Raw genomic sequence first — 23,708 nt, 5'->3', positions numbered from 1 at the left:
GCCAAAATTACTTGCCAAACCTCATGAAAACTGATTCAGTAACAAGATTTGGAGTTAAGGTGTTGCCTCTGTCCGTCTGTTTGTGGTTGTTTTTGTACAGTGAGATTAGGAGGATACCCAAACACTCTGACTGACAGGATGGAATGATATATTCTGTGTACAGTCTTCACCTGCTATTTTGGGCAGGCATCACCTCTGCCACAAAATGTACATCTGTTTAGTGAGTGCTGTTCCAGGGGACGAGAGCAGGAAACAGTTGGAGGGTTATTATTTGTGAAAACTGTAAAGTTGACTGTGATGAACTTGCCAGTACGCTGCGAAGGGCCCCACCTGGCAACAGATCGTGCTGGGACTGGGTAAATTGATTGGATTCTCGGGAACGGTTTATTAAAGGTTATCCAAACATGGACCTTGGGGGAAGGTGTAAAGATGGGGTGTCCATTATATGATTACCGTCCCCCCACCTGGAAGCAGGTCAGACTTACCTATGAGATAATGTGTGTATTTGCTTAGCCGTAATGTGAAGCTGTCAAACAGTGGTAGGGTATTTTTTTTGCTACTAATAAGTTATTAGGGTTGTGGATTCATAAAACCAGAGCTGGAAGCCAAAGAGGTGGTTAAGAGGGAAGAGAGTTCTTGTTTCCACAGCTGTAGTGGTTGATTATTACAATTTCTGTACGTCTTGTGTCTAGACTTAAATGAGGATGTTTTGGTATTTGGGAAGAGAATTGCTGATGCTTTCAGGATAAACGTTGCTGCATTGTCTGCAAACCTCAAAATGGTTGTTAGCTTTTCATAAGGGTTTTTGCCAACTGATAACTCTTTGGATTATTTGGAATTCATCTGGAGAACTTCACTTCCCATATTTGTACAAGCATTGATTGGTGTAAAAAACATTTATCATTTCCTGTCAATTTAGAGTAGTGTTTGTCTTGAGTAATTGTTGATTTAAGGTGTTTTTTCGGTACTGAGCATTATCAAATGACCACTGAGCTTTGACCATTGTAAAATTCCTTGTGAAGCTTCCTTCAATTTCCCAAATGATTCATTAGGTCGGCCATATCAATTGGCTATTGATGATCAACAGGGTTACAGGTCAAATTCAAATCTTCTTGAAGAGTGCGGAGCTTGTCACCCTCCCAGCTCAGATCAGAGGGCTGGCGACTCAGTCATACATTTCCCCATCCTTCCAGACACCCTCCGAACCATCTAAACATTCTGATGATAACTTAGTCATGAAATGCATTAATCTTTTGTAAATGAAGAGCTGTGTGTTTTGACACATTCCGCAAGTCTTTATTCTGGACTCATTATCCATGATCAACTTGTAATGGGTCGGAATGCAGCATTATCTTGTGGCAAGTCATCAAACCAGTCCACTGGGATCCCTCCGTTGATGGGTCTTTTATCGCTGTTCTTATTCATGAGAAAGATGGACACTTTTATGTGAAGGAACACCAAACTCAGGGGTCATCAGAGGTTACAGGTCAGACAAGCTGGCCTCATCCGAGTGCAGCATTCCTGTCAGAATGGGATCATAATATTGTTCTTGGGCTGCTAGTATGCATAACAGCCCAGCTTGTATTCAGACACTGAAAGCAGAACGATGAAACTTTTAATTGGTATAATTTGAAGATTATCCCATATTATGCATCAAAGCTAATCATATGGGCTTCCTCATACAGGCCTTTGTTGTCGGGCACATTCAAAGTATGGAGTTTTAAAATGCATTGGCATGTCAGAAATGTTCTTCTAAAGTAGTTTAAACACAACCCATTTGAAACAAAAGAAACAGCCGCGGCATCATAGCTTAAAAGGATGGTCGGACAGCTTGAATCACCAATCTTCAAAGAATGGGTTAAGATTTATTTTTTTATCTGGATAATTTATTATAGGCTTGTCAGCAAGAGTGCTTCATTTTGATGAAGTTAATTAAAAGTTAGGCGGCTCTCAGGGCTCATGAAATTTGGCAAAGGAAGATCGCAAATTTAGGCACTTAAACTGACAATTTTTAACATTGAGTTGATACAGAGATCCTTAGTCATTCTAAAATGGTATGTTAATTTGATGTAAGTGGCAGATATGAAGTAAAACGAATCTTTACTGCATCAAGAAATATCACCCTTACCGCTATTGTATCATTTAAACCCATAAATGTCTTCTGAATTGGATAAATAAAATTTGAAATTTGACATCAGCTAAAAGGGCAACTGTTGGCTGGTCACAACGTAACAATGTCTGAATAGATTAGGCCTCTAACACTCAGAACAAAATTTCTTCTCGGTTTGGATATATTCTCACCTATTCCTGTATATATTTTCCAGAAATAGGTACTAATATTGTTCTTATTGATTCTAAGACAAAACTTGACAGCAGGCTCCAGTCCCAGACCCTGTAGAGCGATCCCTTCTCAGACAGATGAGTCGGTAATAGACTCAGTATGTGCTTGAGTGCTCAACAACCGTTGTTTGGGAGATATTGCCGGGGATCAAACTTCCTGAGGTCTCTTAGCCTATTTTTAGCAATAGCTTATCAGAAATAATTTTGGGCAGGTTGGGGGTATTTTGTAAGATTGTAGATATAATTAGAAAATATTCTTTACCATGGTACAGTCATAAAAATGTGTCTGGTCCATGATATAAAATGGCTTATTGTTCAATACAGTATGTTTTCTTACTTTAAGAGACAGTTTAGTAGGTTAAAAGTCAAATTGTTGGCTCATCTGAGAAATCTTGGGTTTGACTGCTATCATTTTGGGATGGTCCTTTGGCATGGGTTTTGATGCTCTTGATCTGATATTTGCCTGGAATGGTCATGTGTTGGAGCAGTATGCTGTTATAGCTTACACACTCAATATTGAGTTGATGTAATGCTATGATAAATCAAACAGAAATTGAGTACCTCAAGGATGTAGTATCACAAACCAAGAATCAAAAACAACAGTAACCTCTGCATAGCTTACACCAAGTGAGAGTGGGGAAACCAACAGAGGGAGACATTTACATGGGGGGCACGTGCCTGGCAGCTGCAGGAGGTGGAAAGGGGGGGCAGGGGTGGGGAGGAGGCTAGGGGGTGGGGATCGCTAACTGCCAGATTGCATTGAAACCAGATTCAATGCCTGCAATCTGACAAATCGCCTCCATTTGTGTCGGCAGCGTTGAGATTTGTACCAGGTGAAGCCCTCGACTAGCACTTGCACAGAGCTATGAGAAATGGTGAAGGTTATATTTATTGTTAGCTGATCAAGTTTGATCAGGGGCTAATTGTTGAGGTGATTTGTGGCACCATCTCATCACCATTAACACAGTCATGCACCATAGATTCATATCCAGTAGACAACCATTTTCAGCCGCTTACCTACCTCTCCCTCCTCTTGAACTTCAAACTAACTGAGCCATGTTTTCTCATATTAAGCAAAGTAATGTACACTGATGATTCACAAGAATCCACAACAGGTTTACCAGAAATCAAAACTGCATTATTTTGTTTACATGGATCACGTTTCCTATTATACTTTGAAGATGACTCTACGATTGTTGGTTTTTGTTAGTTAAAAAACGAGCCTCTGGTACTGCAGTGTTACTGCTACTCAGCTAATTTCTTGTCCTGGGCGTGTGCCAGAATTTTTTTCTATCATCTTGTAGTCAACTTACATGGAGTTTAAAGGATGTTCAGGAGATAGGTCGAAACCATTTCCTAGTGAAAACCAAGAAGCATTCCAGACATATTCTCCATGTTAAGAGAAACATGGATAAAAGGAACAAGAACATTAAATAATTAGGTAAACAAAGCGAGGCCTACCTGGTGCGACAAAGTCGCTCTGAAGCCTGTAAACGAAATCTACACTTTTGTTTGTTGAGACCAGGAGATGGTTTGGTGAAGAAACAAAGTTTGTTTCATTTTTTGTTGCAAACCTTTCAAAAACAATATGGCTGCCACCTGGGGCAGACGGCTCCTTGAAGTGTTGGATAATAAAACTTTATTGGGTTTGAAAAATTAATCATTATTTCTTGGATTTATTATCTCACTACTGTAGTAGAAGTTTATGTATTTGAACTATCTCATGTCTTGCTTGGTGTGTTTCTGGTGGATCATATGATAGGTCATCCATTTTATTGTGTATGATTCTAGTGCATAACTTTAATAATGATTAATAAATTCTTTTACATCTGAAAAATCATTATGATTTTACAGTTTATGAAGAATGACATAGTTGCTGTCATGGAAAATATTAAGATTGCTAGCATTCTTCATGGGATTTGACTGGTAGATCGGTTTGTACCTATTTAGACTTCAGCCACAATGTTAAAATCAGCTTTGTATCATATGGGATATCTAAAGTCTTTCATCATTACTCCAAGCTTGAATGCTCTGTTAAATATGATTTGAAATGTGATCTCAAGTATGAAATTGGATTCAATAATTGAATGCTATGTGGGATAAAGAGAGAAATATCAAATTGTTGCAAATATATTACACATGGGAAACAAAAGCTATTTAATTCTCCCAGTTTTACTGCAGATGAATTATAAAGTGCAAAGCTTTTACGTTGCAGAATTCATTGCTATCATTGAACAATTAAATGTTTAGTTTAAATATAAAGATCTGAAGTGATGTTTTCAATGAATCACAAATACAATAATGACATAACAAGATATATTCGTTTCTTTTTCAGTTTTGCAACTTATAAGAGGATTGAATGCTTTTATTAAACAGTTAAATGTTTTTAAATAAAAATCCCGAAGTGATGTTTTCAATGAATCATAAATACAATAATGAGATAACAAGATATTTTCATGCCTGTTTAACTTTTTAAGACATGTTGAATGTCTACTAACTGTATCTAAGGGAGATCCGAAATTCCAGAGCATCAGCTCCAGTTTTTCACAAGTCTGTATAATTGAATCAAGCATGAGTGGTGGGACTTCACCAGAGCCCATCTCAATTTTATGCCCATTATAAAGGTATTTTGTGCTTGCAGTTTTGTGGTAGGAATTACACACAGTGATTAAGCTTTGATTAGGCAGGGGTATCTAAAACAGCTGCCTCTCGTTGGTGGTAGGGCTTGCAACTCTCATCTGGATGTGATTATGATAATGTTGTGTTTGCTAGAAGACCAGTTATACAATTACGGCTTTACAAACATGCTGTCTCTTAGCTGGCTGAATACTGAAAATATACAGATGTTTTAGGGGCACAAAATGGTGATTCATAGGTGTGCCTGTCCTGCGAATATGGATAGTTTGGAAATAACTGCTTGGTTGTAAGATTGGGTCTGTTTGTGTGTGTGTGTGTGTGTGTGTGTGTGTGTGTGTGTGTGAGAGAGAGAGAGGGGGAGGGAGGGAGGAGTCCTTTGACAGTAGAAACTACAAAGGTGACTGATTATTTTTGAAGTTCAAAGAAAATAATTTTCACAATTCACCTTACAGGCTTTGGAAAAGGTTTTGAAACTGTCATTGACAGAGGAAAGTGATGGAAGCTCTCATAAAATAGTATCTCCCTTTGCCAGGGTTTGATTTAGTGCTTTGTTACTTGCACTGGTGCAACCCAATATTACAAAGTGCAACCTAGTTATCGGTCTTACTTGCACCAGGTGCAAGTTAATTTTTGAGAAACAAATCAACAATCTGTCTAACATTATATGAGCAGCATATAACTATGTCAGCTCATTTTTCTTCTAAACTTTGAATAATTCAATACCATATTTCTTTCTTTACATATTGCAAAAAAAGCAGTGCAACTGGAATTTGGCTGGTGCAACTAGGTTTTTATCTCAGGTTGCACCTGGTGCAAGTAGGTTAACATCTCTTATATCGAGTTCTGCCTGTAGTATCATGACAGTATTGAATGCTGCATGAGTATTTGAAGGCATGTGGCACCTGGATTAACGTTTATGTTGTGCAATAAAGATTTAGCTGCAATAGATGTACAGGGTTTTACACAAGGCGGAAATGTGGGTCAGAGAAATGCCCAAGAAATGCACAAAAACATTCATTGTACCCAATTCTTATCAAGAAATATATAAGTCTGTACAGTTTATGTACACTAAGATCAAAATATGATAATCCTGCACCAAATAATAATCATCATGATAATAATTGTCCTTTACTTTGCAGATTCACCAGTACTTCAATGGGATCCCGGATGGGAAGGTGCCGTACCTCAACAGTGCAGGCGAGAAGTACCGTGTGCGGCAACTGCTACAACAGCTGCCTCCTCATGACAACGAGGTGCGCTACTGCAATGTGTTGGCAGAGGAAGAAAAGCATGAGCTGCGGATGTTCTCTGCACAGCGCAAACGGGAGGCACTTGGGCGGGGCACCGTCAGGCCCCTCCCTCTCACCCTGCAGGGAACTGCATGTACTCAGGTGAGGAGACATGCTGATGGCTCTATTCATGATATAATTCCATGTGATATTTATGGAAACATAACTACCTTAACGATCCTATACTTAAAGAACACTCTATATGTACACATTAATTAATGTACACTCATTGTTTGTAAAAATACTGTTGGTTTACTAAACAAATTTATTCCAGAAACTGAAAATTTTCACATTGCAAGTAAATTTCAAATCACCTGAAATCAATTTTTTTGAAAATAACAAAATGTAATGATAAAAAAGGGACAATAATTTAGTTCCATGGTATCATAAGTTCAACTCCTAACTGATAACGGTGTTAGGTTCTACACCAAAATATTGCAATAAAGAAGTCCAGCTATAAATAGTGTTTCCCTTCATCATAAGTCCAGTCTCTGCTGTCTGGTAGTTACTTGTATTTAAACGTAGACACAACGTAGTATCAACATTAGTTGTGTTTCTCCTTACAGTGTGAGTGCACTATTACCGGTGGGGACATGGCAGTGTTCGCGACACGTGCCGGTGCCAACAAGTGCTGGCACCCAGGATGTTTTGTGTGTCACACATGCAGCGAGCTTCTTGTAGACCTCATCTACTTCTTCGCTGAAGGAGAACTTTACTGTGGACGTCACCATGCCGAGATGCTGAAGCCTCGGTGTGCGGCATGTGATGAGGTATGTTTGGAAAAAATGACAAAATGGTTTTTACACATTACTTACTTGTTAATGTGATGTTAATTGTATTAAGACTGCTGTAGATATTTAATTAATTCAATACATCAGGGTAAAAGTGACATTTAGTGGTAAAATAGATGAGAATTGACAAAAATATTTTGTTGTGAAGTTTAATCTGAACTTATGTGAGATTGTGAAATCTATTTTGCTTATGTTGAGAGTGAGAGGCTTATGTTCAGGGAATGTTGGTCAAATGTCACAGTGTCACGCTGAAGTATGTGACATGTTGTTAGGAAAGTAGCAGCTTAATTTAATACATGAAAGGTCAGTAATGTGTCACCGTGGTAAGGCCACGGATCAGGGGATTAGGTCACACTGACTTCCTTATTGGGCAATCCTCAGGTGGTTAGAGACTTCATTCATAAATAGTCACTTTATCTTATGCTTTGTTTTCAGATCATCTTTGCAGACGAGTGTACGGAGGCTGAAGGAAGAAGCTGGCACATGAAGCACTTCTGTTGTTTTGAGTGTGATACCATGTTGGGTGGTCAACGCTACATTATGCGAGAAGGGCGACCATATTGTTGTGGATGCTTTGAGCGGATGTTTGCGGAATATTGTGACACTTGTGGTGAACACATCGGGGTCGATCAAGGACAAATGACCCATGAAGGTCAACACTGGCATGCAACAGATCAATGCTTCAAATGCCACACATGTCAAAAGTCTTTGCTTGGACAACCATTTTTACCCAAACATGGTGTTATATACTGCTCAGCTGCATGTAGCCGAGCAGGTTCTATGCAGACTCAGACTCCCCGACGACCTGAAGATTACCTTCAAGAGTTGCAGGCAGTGAGAGTAGGCTCCCCTGTTAGCCATGTGCTTCTAGAAGGAAATAAGGACATTCATGAAGTGCTAAGACAACAATATACCATCAACGACAGCTACCCATCTTCAGACAGGGATCAGGGTTATGCTACAAGCAGCAACAGCGAGGTGTACGCACCAGGTCTGTACCAGGCGCCGCAACAAAATGCTAACTTCACTGACCCAGAGGCGGTGTATCATCTGAACCTTGATGGCCTCATCGATGGTCTTCCTTGCCAGGAGGCCAAGAAACGTAACAGACTCTCACAATTCTCAATGCCGGACTTAACAAAAGAACCGGACACCCCTGGATCGGACAAGAGTAACCTCAGCTCAAGGAGTAGGAGTCGGTCAGGGTCCGAGAAGAATGTGAGTGTCCACTATGCTTCTATCAATCCTCAGCGAGAGAGGATACCACCTTGTCCCCCTGAAACCCCACCCACCACTGGTTGTGAGCGTCTAGAGAGTGATAATGGTTATGCCGTGCCCCACGGTCACCAGCAACACCATCATCACAACCATCACCACCACCACCATCACCATCATGGCCAACAACAACCGCTATCACACCGGTCCTTCCCTGAACTCCCCAACATCCGACAGACGGGGCGTCGTGGAGCTGCGGCAATACCTCTCCCGGATGAGCACAAGATGAACCCCATCTCTCGCCCACCCACAGGAGCACGGCCTCACAGCAGGGGCGCAAACAACCCAGGCTATCCGCGCAGCCGTAGCTTCGAGGGACGACCGGGAAATTCCTACTACTCTGAACCACGTGGAGCAACAGGGGGATTCAATGGCCGCCCTCCTTCAATGGAAAGTTCAGTATTGGACCGATTTGATCGGTTCCCATATGAGGATGATCGATGTAGCACATGCTCTAGTTCTAGTGACTCAGATGATTATTATTACTATTATGATTCTCCTCAGAGACAAGGACCAGGACCACGTATATCGTATGTGGATGACATGGGTATTGGACCCCAAGGTCGTGCAAGGACTATGAACACTAGGGGCCGCCACAAGAACAAGAATAAGCAGTGTGTTATAAGCTAGGCGTGAACACTACTGAGTGTATATTGATAAACTTAAGCATTATTTATCTTCCAGTATGCTAGTGCTGACATATTGGGTCATGTGTTGTGACATCAGTGCGTTGTTTCAGAACATGTACAGCAGGGTAGAGTTGAGAACAGAGCTGGGAGATACAGACTATTTTCCTAAAATCTCGATCCGGCAGAGGAAATAGCAACAGAATATATGTGTGATAAACCTGTATAAATTTCTGCATGATGAATCGTGACTGCATGAAAATCTTCTCGATTCAAAACTTGTCTTCATACGTTTTCACGATATTCCATGTGCTAATTCCTATATTTGTATTATTGGAGATCCAACTACTGAAAGATTAATATATTTGCTCATGTTGTAAATATATTATCTTCGGTTGTTACTGTGCTGGAATTGTGATTTTGAAGTGCATCCAAATACTTAATCTAAATATGCCAATGTTTTTCATAATTGCACCATATTCACAATAATTGCTGCAAGGAATTGAATGGGTGTAATGAAGGGGGATATAGTCATGACTGGGGACGTTTACCGTAACAATTCTTGTGAAAAGTTACATGTTTTTAATTCCTTGCAGACCAGTTTTACCATTGTGATTTTGTCTTCCCTTTCAGAATCTTGTCACAAAATGTACAGAATTCGAAATGAAAATGTTTTAATTTTTATAATGTATGAGAGGAGCTTGTTTTCAATCTCTTAGTCTCCCATACATACTTGAACCTGTTTTGGTGAAAGAGCTTCCATATTATATCTCCATTAACTGAAGAAGTCACTTGTTGATGTGCAATACAGGGTTATCTCCCTTTGTCTTCTGCTGCCTATGAATGCCAACTATCTTGTATGTATGTATATATAAGTAAAGTAGTGTTGGTTTTCATGATATTTTGTCAAACAACAGCATTTGATATTGAGATAATTTATTATGTCAATACATAATGTGACCTTTTTGTTATTGTGAAGCAATTTTGTAATAGAAAACCCTTTTTTAAGAAACCTTTACTTCATAGAGAAGTATGACTTGACAGTTGATAAAATATAAATTCACCTTCAAACAATACTTGAAATATTTTCTGTTTGGTAAACAATATATGAAACAGATTGTATTATATTATGAGAATCAGAAATATTCTAAATTTTCAGATGTCTCTTTTAATCCATGTCTGGGACAACTGTAAACATTGTTTGTGGGAAGTGTTATTTGTTGAAGGTATCATTTTGAAGGGATTCAGTTAAAAAATATTGAATTCTTATAAATAGACAAATATTTTCGACTGTGATAGTTGCCTTAATGAATAATATATTTTTAGCTTGCTGGGTTTTTTTGTGTCAGTTACCAAATATTTCATAACTGAAGTATATTTCAGCCTTGTAAACAGTAGGAATTCCTGTCATTACCAAAGAATTTCAAGTAATAAGAATGTGAAAAGGACACTTTTTAACCTGGAGTGTGAAGCAACAGAACTATAAAAGATAAAATGGATATTGTTTCATTTGCTTAAAACTGTTTAGCATTTGGTTTGAATCAAACCTTTTGTAAAACATGCTTGGATTATTTTTGTAAATTGTTGCATTTCACAATCCATCAAAACATTTTTTTGATAATGCATGTTTGGCATGATGCATGTTTTGATATAATAGAAAAAAAAGTGCAATGTACAATATTTATGTCATACAAGTTCTTCCAAATTGCAATGTCATATGTCTCGCATATTGGATAATGATATAAGAAAATTACAATATCACTATCAAATTGCTTGCATTGTGTTAGGTCTCCATAAAAATCTTTTCTCTCTCATTTTTGGGTTTAAGAATATTATTAATAATAAACATTATGGTTATATCACCTTAAGTTTAGATTATATACAAATACCTCATGCTGCAAATCAGAGGTCTTATGGCCTTGAGCAAAATGCAGCTACCTGCACTTGTTTTTGAAAATCTGTTGAGTTCAGGGTTGCAATTGTTCACTGAAATGAGAATCAAGAGATTTTTGTGTGCATCTTTAAATAATTCAGTTATACCTGACAGTTCTTCCACACCTTGTTTGTAGATGAAATGTAAGAGACCACCAAAGTATCTTGCATGTTGAATGATACCCACACGTTGTAGTTGATGTTATCAACATGAATTATTATGAAATAAAGTTACCTGATTTTCACAAATTATTTTGTTTTTGTTGAGTTTTATATTGGGTTTCAGTTAATTGTCTTTCCAATAAGTTCTGTATTTTTTATTGATTCAGTAAACTGATCATTTTTTTAATACTGTTCCGTTTGAGGTTCACGTTTAATCTAAATGCACATCTACACATATTTTACCACTTTCTCTCTTAAATGTCCAGTATTTTTATGTGACTTTGTGACTATTCTCTCAAGTTGACTTTGAAATTATTCTGACTGGAGAGTTTATAGAATGCGATAATTTCACGATGAAGAGAGCACATCCATTCGTTTTGGAATTTAGCAGAAGTTTTCCTGGATTTCAATGAGGCCCTGTATATTGTGTATGTGGATGGGTGATGGAAGTGCCAGTTGCAATGTTCTACAGCTATGTGGGAGTATGGGCCTTTGGGTGAGATGGACCATGATCCTGCTTGAGAAGAGAATTACATCTATTCTTCAATGTATTTTCATATTTGATCACAAGATTTTGACCAGAATTTTGAGGAAACCCTTATCTTCAATGTGGTTGTGAAGCGAGTTTTTTTTACCTATTTATGATAACTTGTATATTTAGTAGTACATTGTCACTCTACACACCTACATGGGAGAAGGAGATATGAGGTAAAACATGCAGGCATAACCCAAGTTGATCTACACTAGTGTTATAAGAAGTTGATGTCAAAATCCAGTGGAAAATACGAGGGGTTTATCAAGGTGCACCAAACTTGCTAGTTGCCTTGGCCTCCTTTCACAGAGCATTAAGGTGATCGTAAGTCACTAAGGTAGTCTTAGTGCAATGTTAAAGAATGGGGGTTAAGGTTAACCTTGGTAAGGGTTGCTTCGTGAAAGGAGCCGTTGGTCTGCTACTTTACTAAATGAAGCATACAACTTTATGGATAACAACTTCTTGTTTATTGTATGAACATGAAGTTGTTATCCATAAAGTCATATGCTTCATTATTGACTCACCAACTTCTAGAATGCTGATCAAACAGTTGGTACTTTACAGGCCATCATGACAGGGCTGGGATATTGCTGGTATATCTGGTACTTCACAGGCCGTCATGACAGGGCTGGGATATTGCTGGTATGTCCGGTACTTTACAGGCCATCATGACAGGGCTGGGATATTGCTGGTATGTCCGTTACTTTACAGGCCATCATGACAGGGCTGGGATATTGCTGGTATGTCCGGTACTTTACAGGCCGTCATGACAGGGCTGGGATATTGCTGGTATATCTGGTACTTTACAGGCCGTCATGACAGGGCTGACAGGGCTGGTACTTTACAGGCTGTCATGACAGGGCTGGATATTGCTGGTATGTCCGTTACTTTACAGGCCGTCATGACAGGGCTGGGATATTGCTGGTATATCTGGTACTTTACAGGCCGTCATGACAGGGCTGGGATATTGCTGGTATGTCCGTTACTTTACAGGCCGTCATGACAGGGCTGGGATATTGCTGGTATATCTGGTACTTTACAGGCCGTCATGACAGGGCTGGGATATTGCTGGTATGTCCGTTACTTTACAGGCCGTCATGACAGGGCTGGGATATTGCTGGTATATCTGGTACTTTGGTACTTTACAGCCGCCATGACAGGGCTGGGATATTGCTGGTATGTCCGTTACTTTACAGGCCATCATATGACAGGGCTGGGATATTGCTGGTATGTCCGGTACTTTACAGGCCGTCATGACAGGGCTGGGATATTGCTGGTATGTCCGGTACTTTACAGGCCGTCATGACAGGGCTGGGATATTGCTGGTATGTCCGGTACTTTACAGGCCGTCATGACAGGGCTGGGATATTGCTGGTATATCTGGTACTTCACAGGCCGTCATGACAGGGCTGGGATATTGCTGGTATATCTGGTACTTTACAGGCCGTCATGACAGGGCTGGGATATTGCTGGTATATCTGGTATATCTGGTACTTTACAGGCCGTCATGACAGGGCTGGGATATTGCTGGTATGTCCGTTACTTTACAGGCCGTCATGACAGGGCTGGGATATTGCTGGTATGTCCGTTACTTTACAGGCCGTCATGACAGGGCTGGGATATTTCTGACTGTCACTGAACATCAAACAAATCATAATATGAATTCTTTCATCAAACAATATCCATATATTCCATTGCCCAGATATGCAAATTGTTTCTACTGGCCATGTGTATTATTTGTGGGGATGCCATCTCAAAACAGCTGTTTGTATTGGAATATCAGTGTAATTTATAAAGTATGCCAAAATACGTCAAGGTTATCCTTCAGAAAACCTGGATGGAGCATGATAAAAGCATCTAAACCATACCAGTATTTTTAACTAAGGTGCTTCATATTATACAATGTGATGAAACTCGGCCAAAGTATATTTTATGACACTTTTTTCTCATCTTAATGCAGTATAATTTTAATGATAAAGGATAGAAGAATTATGATTTAAATGTTACCTTTAGAATGTTTCTCTTGATGCACAGGTCAGTGTAGATGTTTCTTTATCATTCTAATATAGTACACAATATATCTTGTAATATGTTTTGTTGGAGTAACAAATATTGATACTGTAATACTATATGTATTTTTTCAGTATTAGCCAGATCCAGTATTGGTATGGTTTTAAATATGCAATATGTTGTGTGGTGTATAGTATCCTTGTAGTATATCATTCTCAGATATATCATCTGTTGTAAGTATTGTACTGAGTTACACCCAGGTGACATAGTGACTAGGAGGAAACATGACTAAACACTTACACTTTCATCTAAGGTATTGTTCTCTATTAGGGGCTGAAGATGAATACCCAATGTCATTTGGAAAGTAGTCAAATGTAACAGCTGTAACATAATTGGGATTACCTTTCCTCAGTAAAGTGTAGATTCTAGTACTTTTTGTTAGCCTGAGTTGCATCCAACATTCGAAAGGGAAAGTGTAATCCCAAATATATGACTTGTTACATTTTGCCACCTTCTAAATGGTATTGTGTATTTATAGCTTTTGGACACAGAGCCATGCCAATTTACACTCGTCAGAGGGGTACACAAAGTGTGTGATCTCAACTACCATTTATCAAGTTTTCAGTTTGGAAGCGGGTAGAAGTTTGTGTGCTGGCGATCAGATGCTTGACACTGAGATGGTTGGTTTGAATTCTGGATGAGACTCAAAAAGTATTAAAATCTGTACTTTACTGAGAAAGTGTAATCCCCAAAATAACATATAGGGTTGAAGATGATAACATTATGGATCACCACAAACAATTGGGGTAGTGGTGAAAACAATTGGGGTAGTGGTGAAAACAATTTGGGTAGTGGTGAAAGCAATACACAGTGGAGCTTCATGAAACTGAGGACAATTATTAAACTGTAAAGCCTTCTTGTAAGGCAATTCTCTGTAGCTCACCAGTCGAGTTAATGGTTTGGCACTTTATATGTCCTTTAACATTTAACAAATTATGGATGAATCAGACACAATATCTATAATATCAGAACTTTGTTAATGACTTTCAAATCATAGTTTGTCTACTATTTGTTTTAAACCTATATTAATAACACTTTGAAAATAACTGAGAACACTAGTTTCAGAAACCACAGGGTCAAAGCCAGAAACTTGATGATGAGGAGCAACCCTATAGAAACCATAGCCTGGTTGTGATTTATTATTTGCTCTTTCATTACGACTGTAGTTAATATGTTTTTAATTGAAAAACAGCCACAGTGTTTAAGGTGGGAGTGTGTGGAGGGTATGTGATAGTATTATCATTATGGTATGCCTACTGTTAATACTTCTATTATTCTAAGAAACAGTCACAGTGTTTAAGGTGGGAGTGTGTGGAGGGTATGTGATAGTATTATCATTATGGTATGCCTACTGTTAATACTTCTATTATTCTAAGAAACAGTCACAGTGTTTAAGGTGGGGTGTGTGGAGGGTATGTGATAGTATTATCATTATGGTATGCCTACTGTTAATACTTCTATTATTCTAAGAAACAGTCACAGTGTTTAAGGTGGGAGTGTGTGGAGGGTATGTGATAGTATTATCATTATGGTATGCCTACTGTTAATACTTCTATTATTCTAAGAAACAGTCACAGTGTTTAAGGTGGGAGTGTGTGTGGAGGGTATGTGATAGTATTATCATTATGGTATGCCTACTGTTAATACTTCTATTATTCTAAGAAACAGCCACAGTGTTTAAGGTGGGAGTGTGTGGAGGGTATGTGATAGTATTATCATTATGGTATGCCTATGTTAATACTTCTATTATTCTAAGAAACAGCCACAGTGTTTAAGGTGGGAGTGTGTGTGGAGGGGTATGTGATAGCATTATCATTATGGTATGCCTACTGTTAATACTTCTGTTATTATTCTAAGAAACAGCCACAGTGTTTAAGGTGGGAGTGTGTGGAGGGTATGTGATAGTATTATCATTATGGTATGCCTACTGTTAATACTTCTAATATTCTAAGAAACAGTCACAGTGTTTAAGGTGTGGGAGTGTGTGGAGGGTATGTGATAGTATTATCATTATGGTATGCCTACTGTTAATACTTCTAATATTCTAAGAAACAGTCACAGTGTTTAAGGTGGGAGTGTGTGGAGGGTATGTGATAGTATTAGTATTGATCATTATGGTATGCCTACTGTTAATACTTCTAATATTCTAAGAAACAGTCACAGTGTTTAAGGTGGGAGTGTGTGGAGGGTATGTGATAGTATTATCATTATGGTATGCCTACTGTTAATACTTCTATTATTCTAAGAAACAGTCACAGTGTTTAAGGTGGGAGTGTGTGGAGGTATGTGATAGTATTATCATTATGGTATGCCTACTGTTAATACTTCTAATTATTCTAAGAAACAGTCACAGTGTTTAAGGTGGGAGTGTGGAGGGGTATGTGATAGTATTATCATTATGGTATGCCTACTGTTAATACTTCTAATATTCTAAGAAACAGTCACAGTGTTTAAGGTGGGAGGTGTGTGGAGGGTATGTGATAGTATTATCATTATGGTATGCCTACTGTTAATACTTCTATTATTCTAAGAAACAGTCACAGTGTTTAAGGTGGGAGTGTGTGGAGGGTATGTGATAGTATTATCATTATGGTATGCCTACTGTTAATACTTCTATTATTCTAAGAAACAGCCACAGTGTTTAAGGTGGGAGTGTGTGGAGGGTATGTGATAGTATTATCATTATGGTATGCCTACTGTTAATACTTCTATTATTCTAAGAAACAGTCACAGTGTTTAAGGTGGGAGTGTGTGGAGGGTATGTGATAGTATTATCATTATGGTATGCCTACTGTTAATACTTCTAATATTCTAAGAAACAGTCACAGTGTTTAAGGTGGGAGTGTGTGGAGGGTATGTGATAGTATTATCATTATGGTATGCCTACTGTTAATACTTCTAATATTCTAAGAAACAGTCACAGTGTTTAAGGTGGGAGTGTGTGGAGGGTATGTGATAGTATTATCATTATGGTATGCCTACTGTTAATACTTCTATTATTCTAAGAAACAGTCACAGTGTTTAAGGTGGGAGTGTGTGGAGGGTATGTGATAGTATTATCATTATGGTATGCCTACTGTTAATACTTCTAATATTCTAAGAAACAGTCACAGTGTTTAAGGTGGGAGTGTGTGGAGGGTATGTGATAGTATTATCATTATGGTATGCCTACTGTTAATACTTCTATTATTCTAAGAAACAGTCACAGTGTTTAAGGTGGGAGTGTGTGGAGGGTATGTGATAGTATTATCATTATGGTATGCCTACTGTTAATACTTCTATTATTCTAAGAAACAGTCACAGTGTTTAAGGTGGGAGTGTGTGGAGGGTATGTGATAGTATTATCATTATGGTATGCCTACTGTTAATACTTCTAATATTCTAAGAAACAGTCACAGTGTTTAAGGTGGGAGTGTGTGGAGGGTATGTGATAGTATTATCATTATGGTATGCCTACTGTTAATACTTCTAATATTCTAAGAAACAGTCACAGTGTTTAAGGTGGGAGTGTGTGGAGGGTATGTGATAGTATTATCATTATGGTATGCCTACTGTTAATACTTCTATTATTCTAAGAAACAGTCACAGTGTTTAAGGTGGGAGTGGGAGTGTGTGGAGGGGGTATGTGATAGTATTATCATTATGGTATGCCTACTGTTAATCATTATGGTATGCCTACTTCTATTATTCTAAGAAACAGTCACAGTGTTTAAGGTGGGAGTGTGTGGAGGGTATGTGATAGTATTATCATTATGGTATGCCTACTGTTAATACTTCTATTATTCTAAGAAACAGCCACAGTGTTTAAGGTGGGAGTGTGTGGAGGGTATGTGATAGTATTATCATTATGGTATGCCTACTGTTAATACTTCTATTATTCTAAGAAACAGCCACAGTGTTTAAGGTGGGAGTGTGTGGAGGGTATGTGATAGTATTATCATTATGGTATGCTTACTGTTAATACTTCTATTATTCTAAGAAACAGCCACAGTGTTTAAGGTGGGAGTGTGTGGAGGGTATGTGATAGTATTATCATTATGGTATGCCTACTGTTAATACTTCTATTATTCCAAGAAACAGTCACAGTGTTTAAGGTGGGAGTGTGTGGAGGGTATGTGATAGTATTATCATTATGGTATGCCTTTTGTTAATACTACTATTATTCTAAGAAACAGGGCCACGCTTGTATTTCATTCCCGTTGTTTTTCACAACTGATTATGGTAATCTTAAACCGAGGTGTTACTACATGTGATGGTTCTTCTATCCCGACACACATCGTCATGTTTGGAAATACATATCTTTGAACCAAAACATTTCAGAAAGTTTGAACTTGTTCAATTCCTACCCAACTGGCAGTATGGTGCAAGGTGGTTGAAATGTGGGACACTCTGAAGCATGAACACCAAGATAAAATGAACTTATATACAGATGTACATCATAATCTTACAAAAGGTCATTTAAATAAGAAATCGTTCATCTTATTGCCAAAACACAATGATCATTATTGAGAAAGTTTAAAGCAAAGTGTAGGTGAATATTGCCACTATTCTTCCATAATGAGATATTATGCTATGTTATTTCCAGGACTAGGGCGAAGTAAACTGAGGGTGTGCCTTTGTGATTTCAGTTGATCTGTACATTTTGTCTTATAGTGAAATTATGAAAATAAAGGACTTTTGAAGCCTCACACTTTCACTTTGTCAGATTGTTGAAATTTCTTACTTCGCCTACTGAGATGTGTCTTCAGAGAGCATCTTTTGTGAAGGTTTCACTGGAGTTGATGTTGATGGGTGTAAGTGGAAATGACAACTTCAACTATTCCTTTTCAGCTGTTGTGGCTAATGCTGCAGTCCACCAAGCAGGCTGAGTCATCACTGTTGGTGATTACCCGACAAGAGTACAGAGCTCAGGGATTTTCTTTTTACAGAGTCAGTATGTATCTGCTGGTGATGTCAGTTTATTTAATTTTGATTCCATAAGGGAAGCATTAATTTAACATTGCTGAGTGAATAAATGAGCCAGTGAGTCAGGTATGGAATATCCATCAGAATGTCTCCGGTAATCACATTACATCACACATTGTAGAAAATCAATGAAGGCGACAAACTGGCCCTTGCCGTCACCTACCACCCGATTCAGTGGCCTCTCCTCCAAATCAACAAGCTCCAACCAGGAAATTGTTGTATAGACCATAGCCCAAGGCTGACCATAGTCTGTCTCACAGTCCCCGAACCATATTATTTTCTGCCTAGCTCTCCCTGCAATGCTGAAGCCCTAAATGGAGCTTTCCTCATGTTCTGAATCACTGGGGCTCCCTGGGGCTCCTTTTTAAAATTTAAATGGGTTTATTTGTTGCAATCGAAATTGTATGTATTCAGAGACTAAGCCCTACTCTAGGCTGACCATGGAACATTTATAAATTTAGAGTTGGCGATAATAATTATCTTAAAGAGTATCTGCTTTAAACCAACGTTATTTTCAAGCGTGAGGAACCTAAGTTCTGCGGTGAGACAGATCAGATAAATCGATCCATGAACACAGCAGGAACATTTAAGGATAAACCTTGTTCTAAATCGTTTAATTAGTTCACGGGAAAACGTTGGTTTTGCACGACATTTTAATAAGGGGTTCACACCTAGGTGTAAAGACGGATATTTTATAGCAGCATAACTCTTTGGGTGGACAATGGGGTATGTAACGTGAGACACACTGTCGACAATCTTGGATCTCTTCAGCTCAAGAAAACGCTAAAGTAAAAAGACACAACCTCAGTATTTCTAAAGGTAGAACAAATCACTTGTTTCCGACAAACATAAGTGTGCTCAGGAGAAATTATTCCTTACAACCAGCTGGTTGAATGTGGTCAGGGTTAAACATGCATTCTATGTATCAAACCTCAATTCTACGTAAGGACAGTGGTTAAATTAGGCACATATTTGCCATAGCATGTAATCTGGGGAATTGTTTCTTTGCAATATTCCACTTATATGGTGGTCTGCATAGGCGGACCCAGAGTGGGGTGCATGGTGCACATATCACTTTCGCCAAGCAACCATTGTTTCTACATAACGTCGTCTGTGACGTCATTAAACAATAGAACGTCAATTAACAAGGCCGTCACATTTGCTTTCCGTGTTTTACTGCACAAATGCACATGGATAAAATGGATAATAAAGAAATTATTACACTCGAGCAAGTGTGTCATACGATTTATACGAAACGAGTGTTAAATTTCGTATTGTCCGAGCGAGAGCGAGAGCGAGGGTAATACATAATTTTGCACGAGTTTCGTATAAGTCGTTTGACACACTTGCTCGTGCAATAATCTCTATATAATTATCCGGGATGACAGAAATGTTTAACTGTTAAATGGTACATTTTAAAAACAAAATACCCCGAAAAATTATAGGTTTAAAACGAAATTTCTGACAGGAAATTGAGGTACAATTTGAGGTTAAGCCGTAAACTTTGTCGTGGGAAAGTACCAGTAAATTCAGAGAATGTAGTGTACGAGTTTTCTATCGCCATGCAAGCACGTCCTAACACTACGCATGGCATACGCGTGAAGCAAACAATCCCATGAAACGTACATGCCTCTTGAATGAAAAGAGAACTTGATGTACACCATGTGATCTAATGTGTATCTTTCATTGGACAAATCCTATAAGTGAGATTAAACATCTGTCAGATGCAGTTGGCCTTCACGTTGATAAATTAGTCCTCCCATCTACAAATGTTGTTTTGGTTTAAGTAGGAGCGGAACAAGTCGAGACCCGCTCGTTACGTGGTAACGCTTGCGAGGTTTTGTTAAATGAAGTCTCATCTTGGAATGGGGAGAGATAAATGTGTCTGAGGTTACACTTTCATGTTTTACCTCTTGTCAGGATTTGGTAAAAACGGTTGGATCTAAAACATATTCTCTCCATTTGTGACTCAGAAGAACATGCAACCCAAAAAAGTATGATACAAATGACACAAGAATCAAACTACTTGTGCGGCACCACTAGTGTTAACGCCTCATGCACACGATATAGGAATGTCTTGAATGTCAGCCAGTTTTGCAGAAATTGAAACCAACAACCACGAAACTATAAATAACAAATGGCACCACTATAGATATATGTTACATAAAAACAACCAGTTCCAAGAGGATATCTGGAATATTGTTGAGTTCTGTTCCGGAAACGAAGCCACTGACATTTTGAAGTAGTTTCGTTCTGGTATGAAGACGGTCTTGTGTTTGCCTATCTGTGTAGATCGGGTGAACACCATAACACATTTCTGAAAGATTTATTCCCACCTGTTCCTTTGGAATGTTCTGCAGCTGCAGGTGTTGCCTTCATCTTCTGCGAACACCTGGTAATATCACTGTTTGATAGTTATTCATAAGCATATGTTCACGATACAGTCGGAATCGTACGATCGACGCTGCTTTGAGCAGATATTCCCCAGGTTTATGGAAATAGTTTTTCCCTGTTATGTACATAAAGTATGCGTGTTATATATCTACCGTGTCTTGCCATCTTGAGACCACATCTCCTGAGACCTCTTAGCTTTCTTGTCAAACCGTCTTTGGTTACGGAACCATCTAACAAGAAACGTTTCCTTCTCTTTTACATGTTGCACAAAAGAAACTATTATTGTATGCATGGGTCACTCGACTGAATTTTGCTTCGCAATGCACGCATTAATTACTCCGTTGTTATCAAATGACCACACGTCACGGCGTGTGTTACCTCAAGCTACGGCCGGACCCAGCGAAATGATTCTATATTAATAATACCGTATATGTCTTATCATGTACCAGCCGTGTCTTTGTACTGGTTAGCTCTTATTTGTCGATATTGGACATCTGAGTTATCGGACCAAATAGGACTCCAGATTACCACAGATCTGAACAATCAGGTCATCGTTGTGGACAATCGTTTCCTGACCTCGGCGTCCCAGTATATGAGTGAGTGAGTGAGTTTAGTTCCACGCCACACTCGGCAATATTTCAGCTATATGGCGGCGGTCTGTAAATAATCGAGTCTGGACCAAACAATACAGTGATCAACAGTATGAGCATCGATCTGCGCAATTGGGAAACGATGACATGTGTCAACCAAGTAAGCGAGCCTGACCACCCGATACAGTATAAACCTGATAAGTAAAATTTCAAGGGACGCGCCAAAATTGTTTACTTATCAGGTATTTTACTTATCCAAACTTATCAAAACCCGGGAATGACAACCATATGCATGTACAATGTACATGTATATGTATACAGCAGAACAACAGACAACATTTGTAAGTAATATGACATGTTTTATTCCATAAAATTTCATTGAGTTAAGTAATACATTTATAATACAAAGTAATAAAAAATCAAACATAATGAAACAAAATATTTTAGCCTAACAGTCTAACTTATTACTCCACAAAAGCTGTCGTGAGGGATTGTCTCTTTGTAAAACATTTCTTCATTTCCTTCTCTGCAACATAGTTGGCCACCATGTCGTAGCCTGTCATTACACTGTGTCCGTCGTCTTGTGATATCACATAACGCCTGACGATTTCTAGGGCTGCTGTTGTGGCATCAAGAGTAGGTGGTAGAGGAGAGGGCATTTCGTCTTCATCTTCGTCGTCACTGAGAAGCTGGGTCCTGGTCCTGGAATCGATAATGTTCTGGACGATGTCTTGCTCACTGGCAGGGCAGCTGGTTACCAAGTCATGATCCACACTGGCATACTGCGCAAGAGTGATGTTGTTAACAACTAGGGTGGCAATGGGCACATCATCCTCAGGGTCGCTGTCATCATCAACTTGGTTGTTGGTCTGGTCAGAGATCTTGAAGCCTGCATGCAAGTAGCACTTGTTGATTGTCTGGGGTTGGACGCAGTCCCAAGCCTGTCGTAGATGTTGCATGGCATCAAGGACTGTTATGCTTACAGACTCCTTCTTGTCAATGGCATTGATGAACTTGGTCATCAGCTGCTTTCTGTAGTGGACCTTTAAGTTGTTGATGATGCCTTGGTCCATCGGCTGAGTCTTGGATGTTGTGTTCGGAGGCAAAAACACAAGTCTGATGGCCTTCAGATTGTCTACATCAGGATGGGCTGGACAGTTGTCAACAATAAGAACAATTCGTCGCCGCTTCCGGTGCATTTTTTCATCCAACTTAACTAGCCAATCTTGGAAAATGCTTGATGTCATCCAAGCCTTTTTGTTTGCAGTGTACTCTGTGGGAAGAGACTTACGATTGCTGTGTGAAAAGAAATAACGACTTGTTAACGTCTTTTGGGTATTTTCATTTGGTAAGAAGGTCCTTTGGATTATTTAGAAACATACGTAAATTTTTGCAGAATAATTGAACCTTTGATAACGGTAACAATAGCGATTCTGTATCATTTGTTTACATCTTTGGTAGAATTTCACTCTAAAGTGCACAGGCGAAAAAAGTTCCCATACCGTTTATCTAATTTGCATATTAATAGCAGTGGGGTATGACATACATGTTTTTATGTCATAAGATTATGTCAATGCTTTAGTTGAATATTATATCTTTGTTATTCTCTGATGTAACATACTTTAAAAAAACAATGTAATGCCCAGATTCATCACAAATAGGTATAGCATCAGGTATATGTACGGTTTGGCTGTCTCCGGCATCTGTAACGTCCACTGCAAACTGAGTAACTTCAAACATGAATGTTAAAGTACACAAAGAGCGAACAAAAGCATAAGTGACTGTTAGTTCTATGACAAGTTGTTGAACCATTCATTTTGTAGTTAGTGATTGGCTGAATTGTATTTTCCAGCGCAGTCAGTCATATCACGGCCACATGTATTAAAGCCTGTTATACAGACCCAGAAATAAACATATCCAAGAAATCCAATGCAAGTCTAGATTTCTACAGTTTTTTTTAATTTTTATTATGAACTGTTTTTTCTGTAAAATATGTTCATTTCAGAGACTATTTGTTAGTCTATTACGGACTACTTCAGGCTTATTCTGCTCCGCAAATCCATTCAAGGAAGCAACATACGTCAAGCAGCTGGTATCAGAATTGT

General features: G+C 38.7%; 1 protein-coding gene and 1 long non-coding RNA gene across 3 annotated transcripts in view; one reads left to right on the top strand and one right to left on the bottom strand.

The window, feature by feature from the left end:
- LOC124271156 (prickle planar cell polarity protein 3-like) overlaps positions 1-11,142 on the top strand; it is a 161,878-nt gene extending 150,736 nt beyond the window's left edge. For both annotated transcript variants that reach the window (XM_046706225.1, XM_046706226.1), the window contains exons 4-6: positions 6,117-6,368; positions 6,833-7,036; positions 7,493-11,142. In XM_046706225.1, the coding sequence (XP_046562181.1) occupies positions 6,117-6,368; positions 6,833-7,036; positions 7,493-8,962 (1,926 nt within the window). In that variant the 3' untranslated portion in view covers positions 8,963-11,142. The remainder of the gene's footprint in view (positions 1-6,116; positions 6,369-6,832; positions 7,037-7,492) is intronic.
- Positions 1,275-23,708, bottom strand: part of LOC124271158 — a 48,290-nt gene continuing 25,856 nt past the window's right edge. Inside the window, exon 2 of the long non-coding RNA XR_006896957.1 lies at positions 1,275-1,592. This is a non-coding gene — a long non-coding RNA (uncharacterized LOC124271158). The remainder of the gene's footprint in view (positions 1,593-23,708) is intronic.

The sequence above is a fragment of the Haliotis rubra genome, unplaced genomic scaffold (assembly GCF_003918875.1).
Source record: "Haliotis rubra isolate DU_JTF1 unplaced genomic scaffold, ASM391887v1 Scf158, whole genome shotgun sequence".
Classification (NCBI taxonomy): Eukaryota; Metazoa; Mollusca; class Gastropoda; order Lepetellida; family Haliotidae; genus Haliotis; species Haliotis rubra.
Note: the sequence above shows the minus strand (reverse complement) of the source record. Positions and strands in the feature narration are given on the sequence as shown.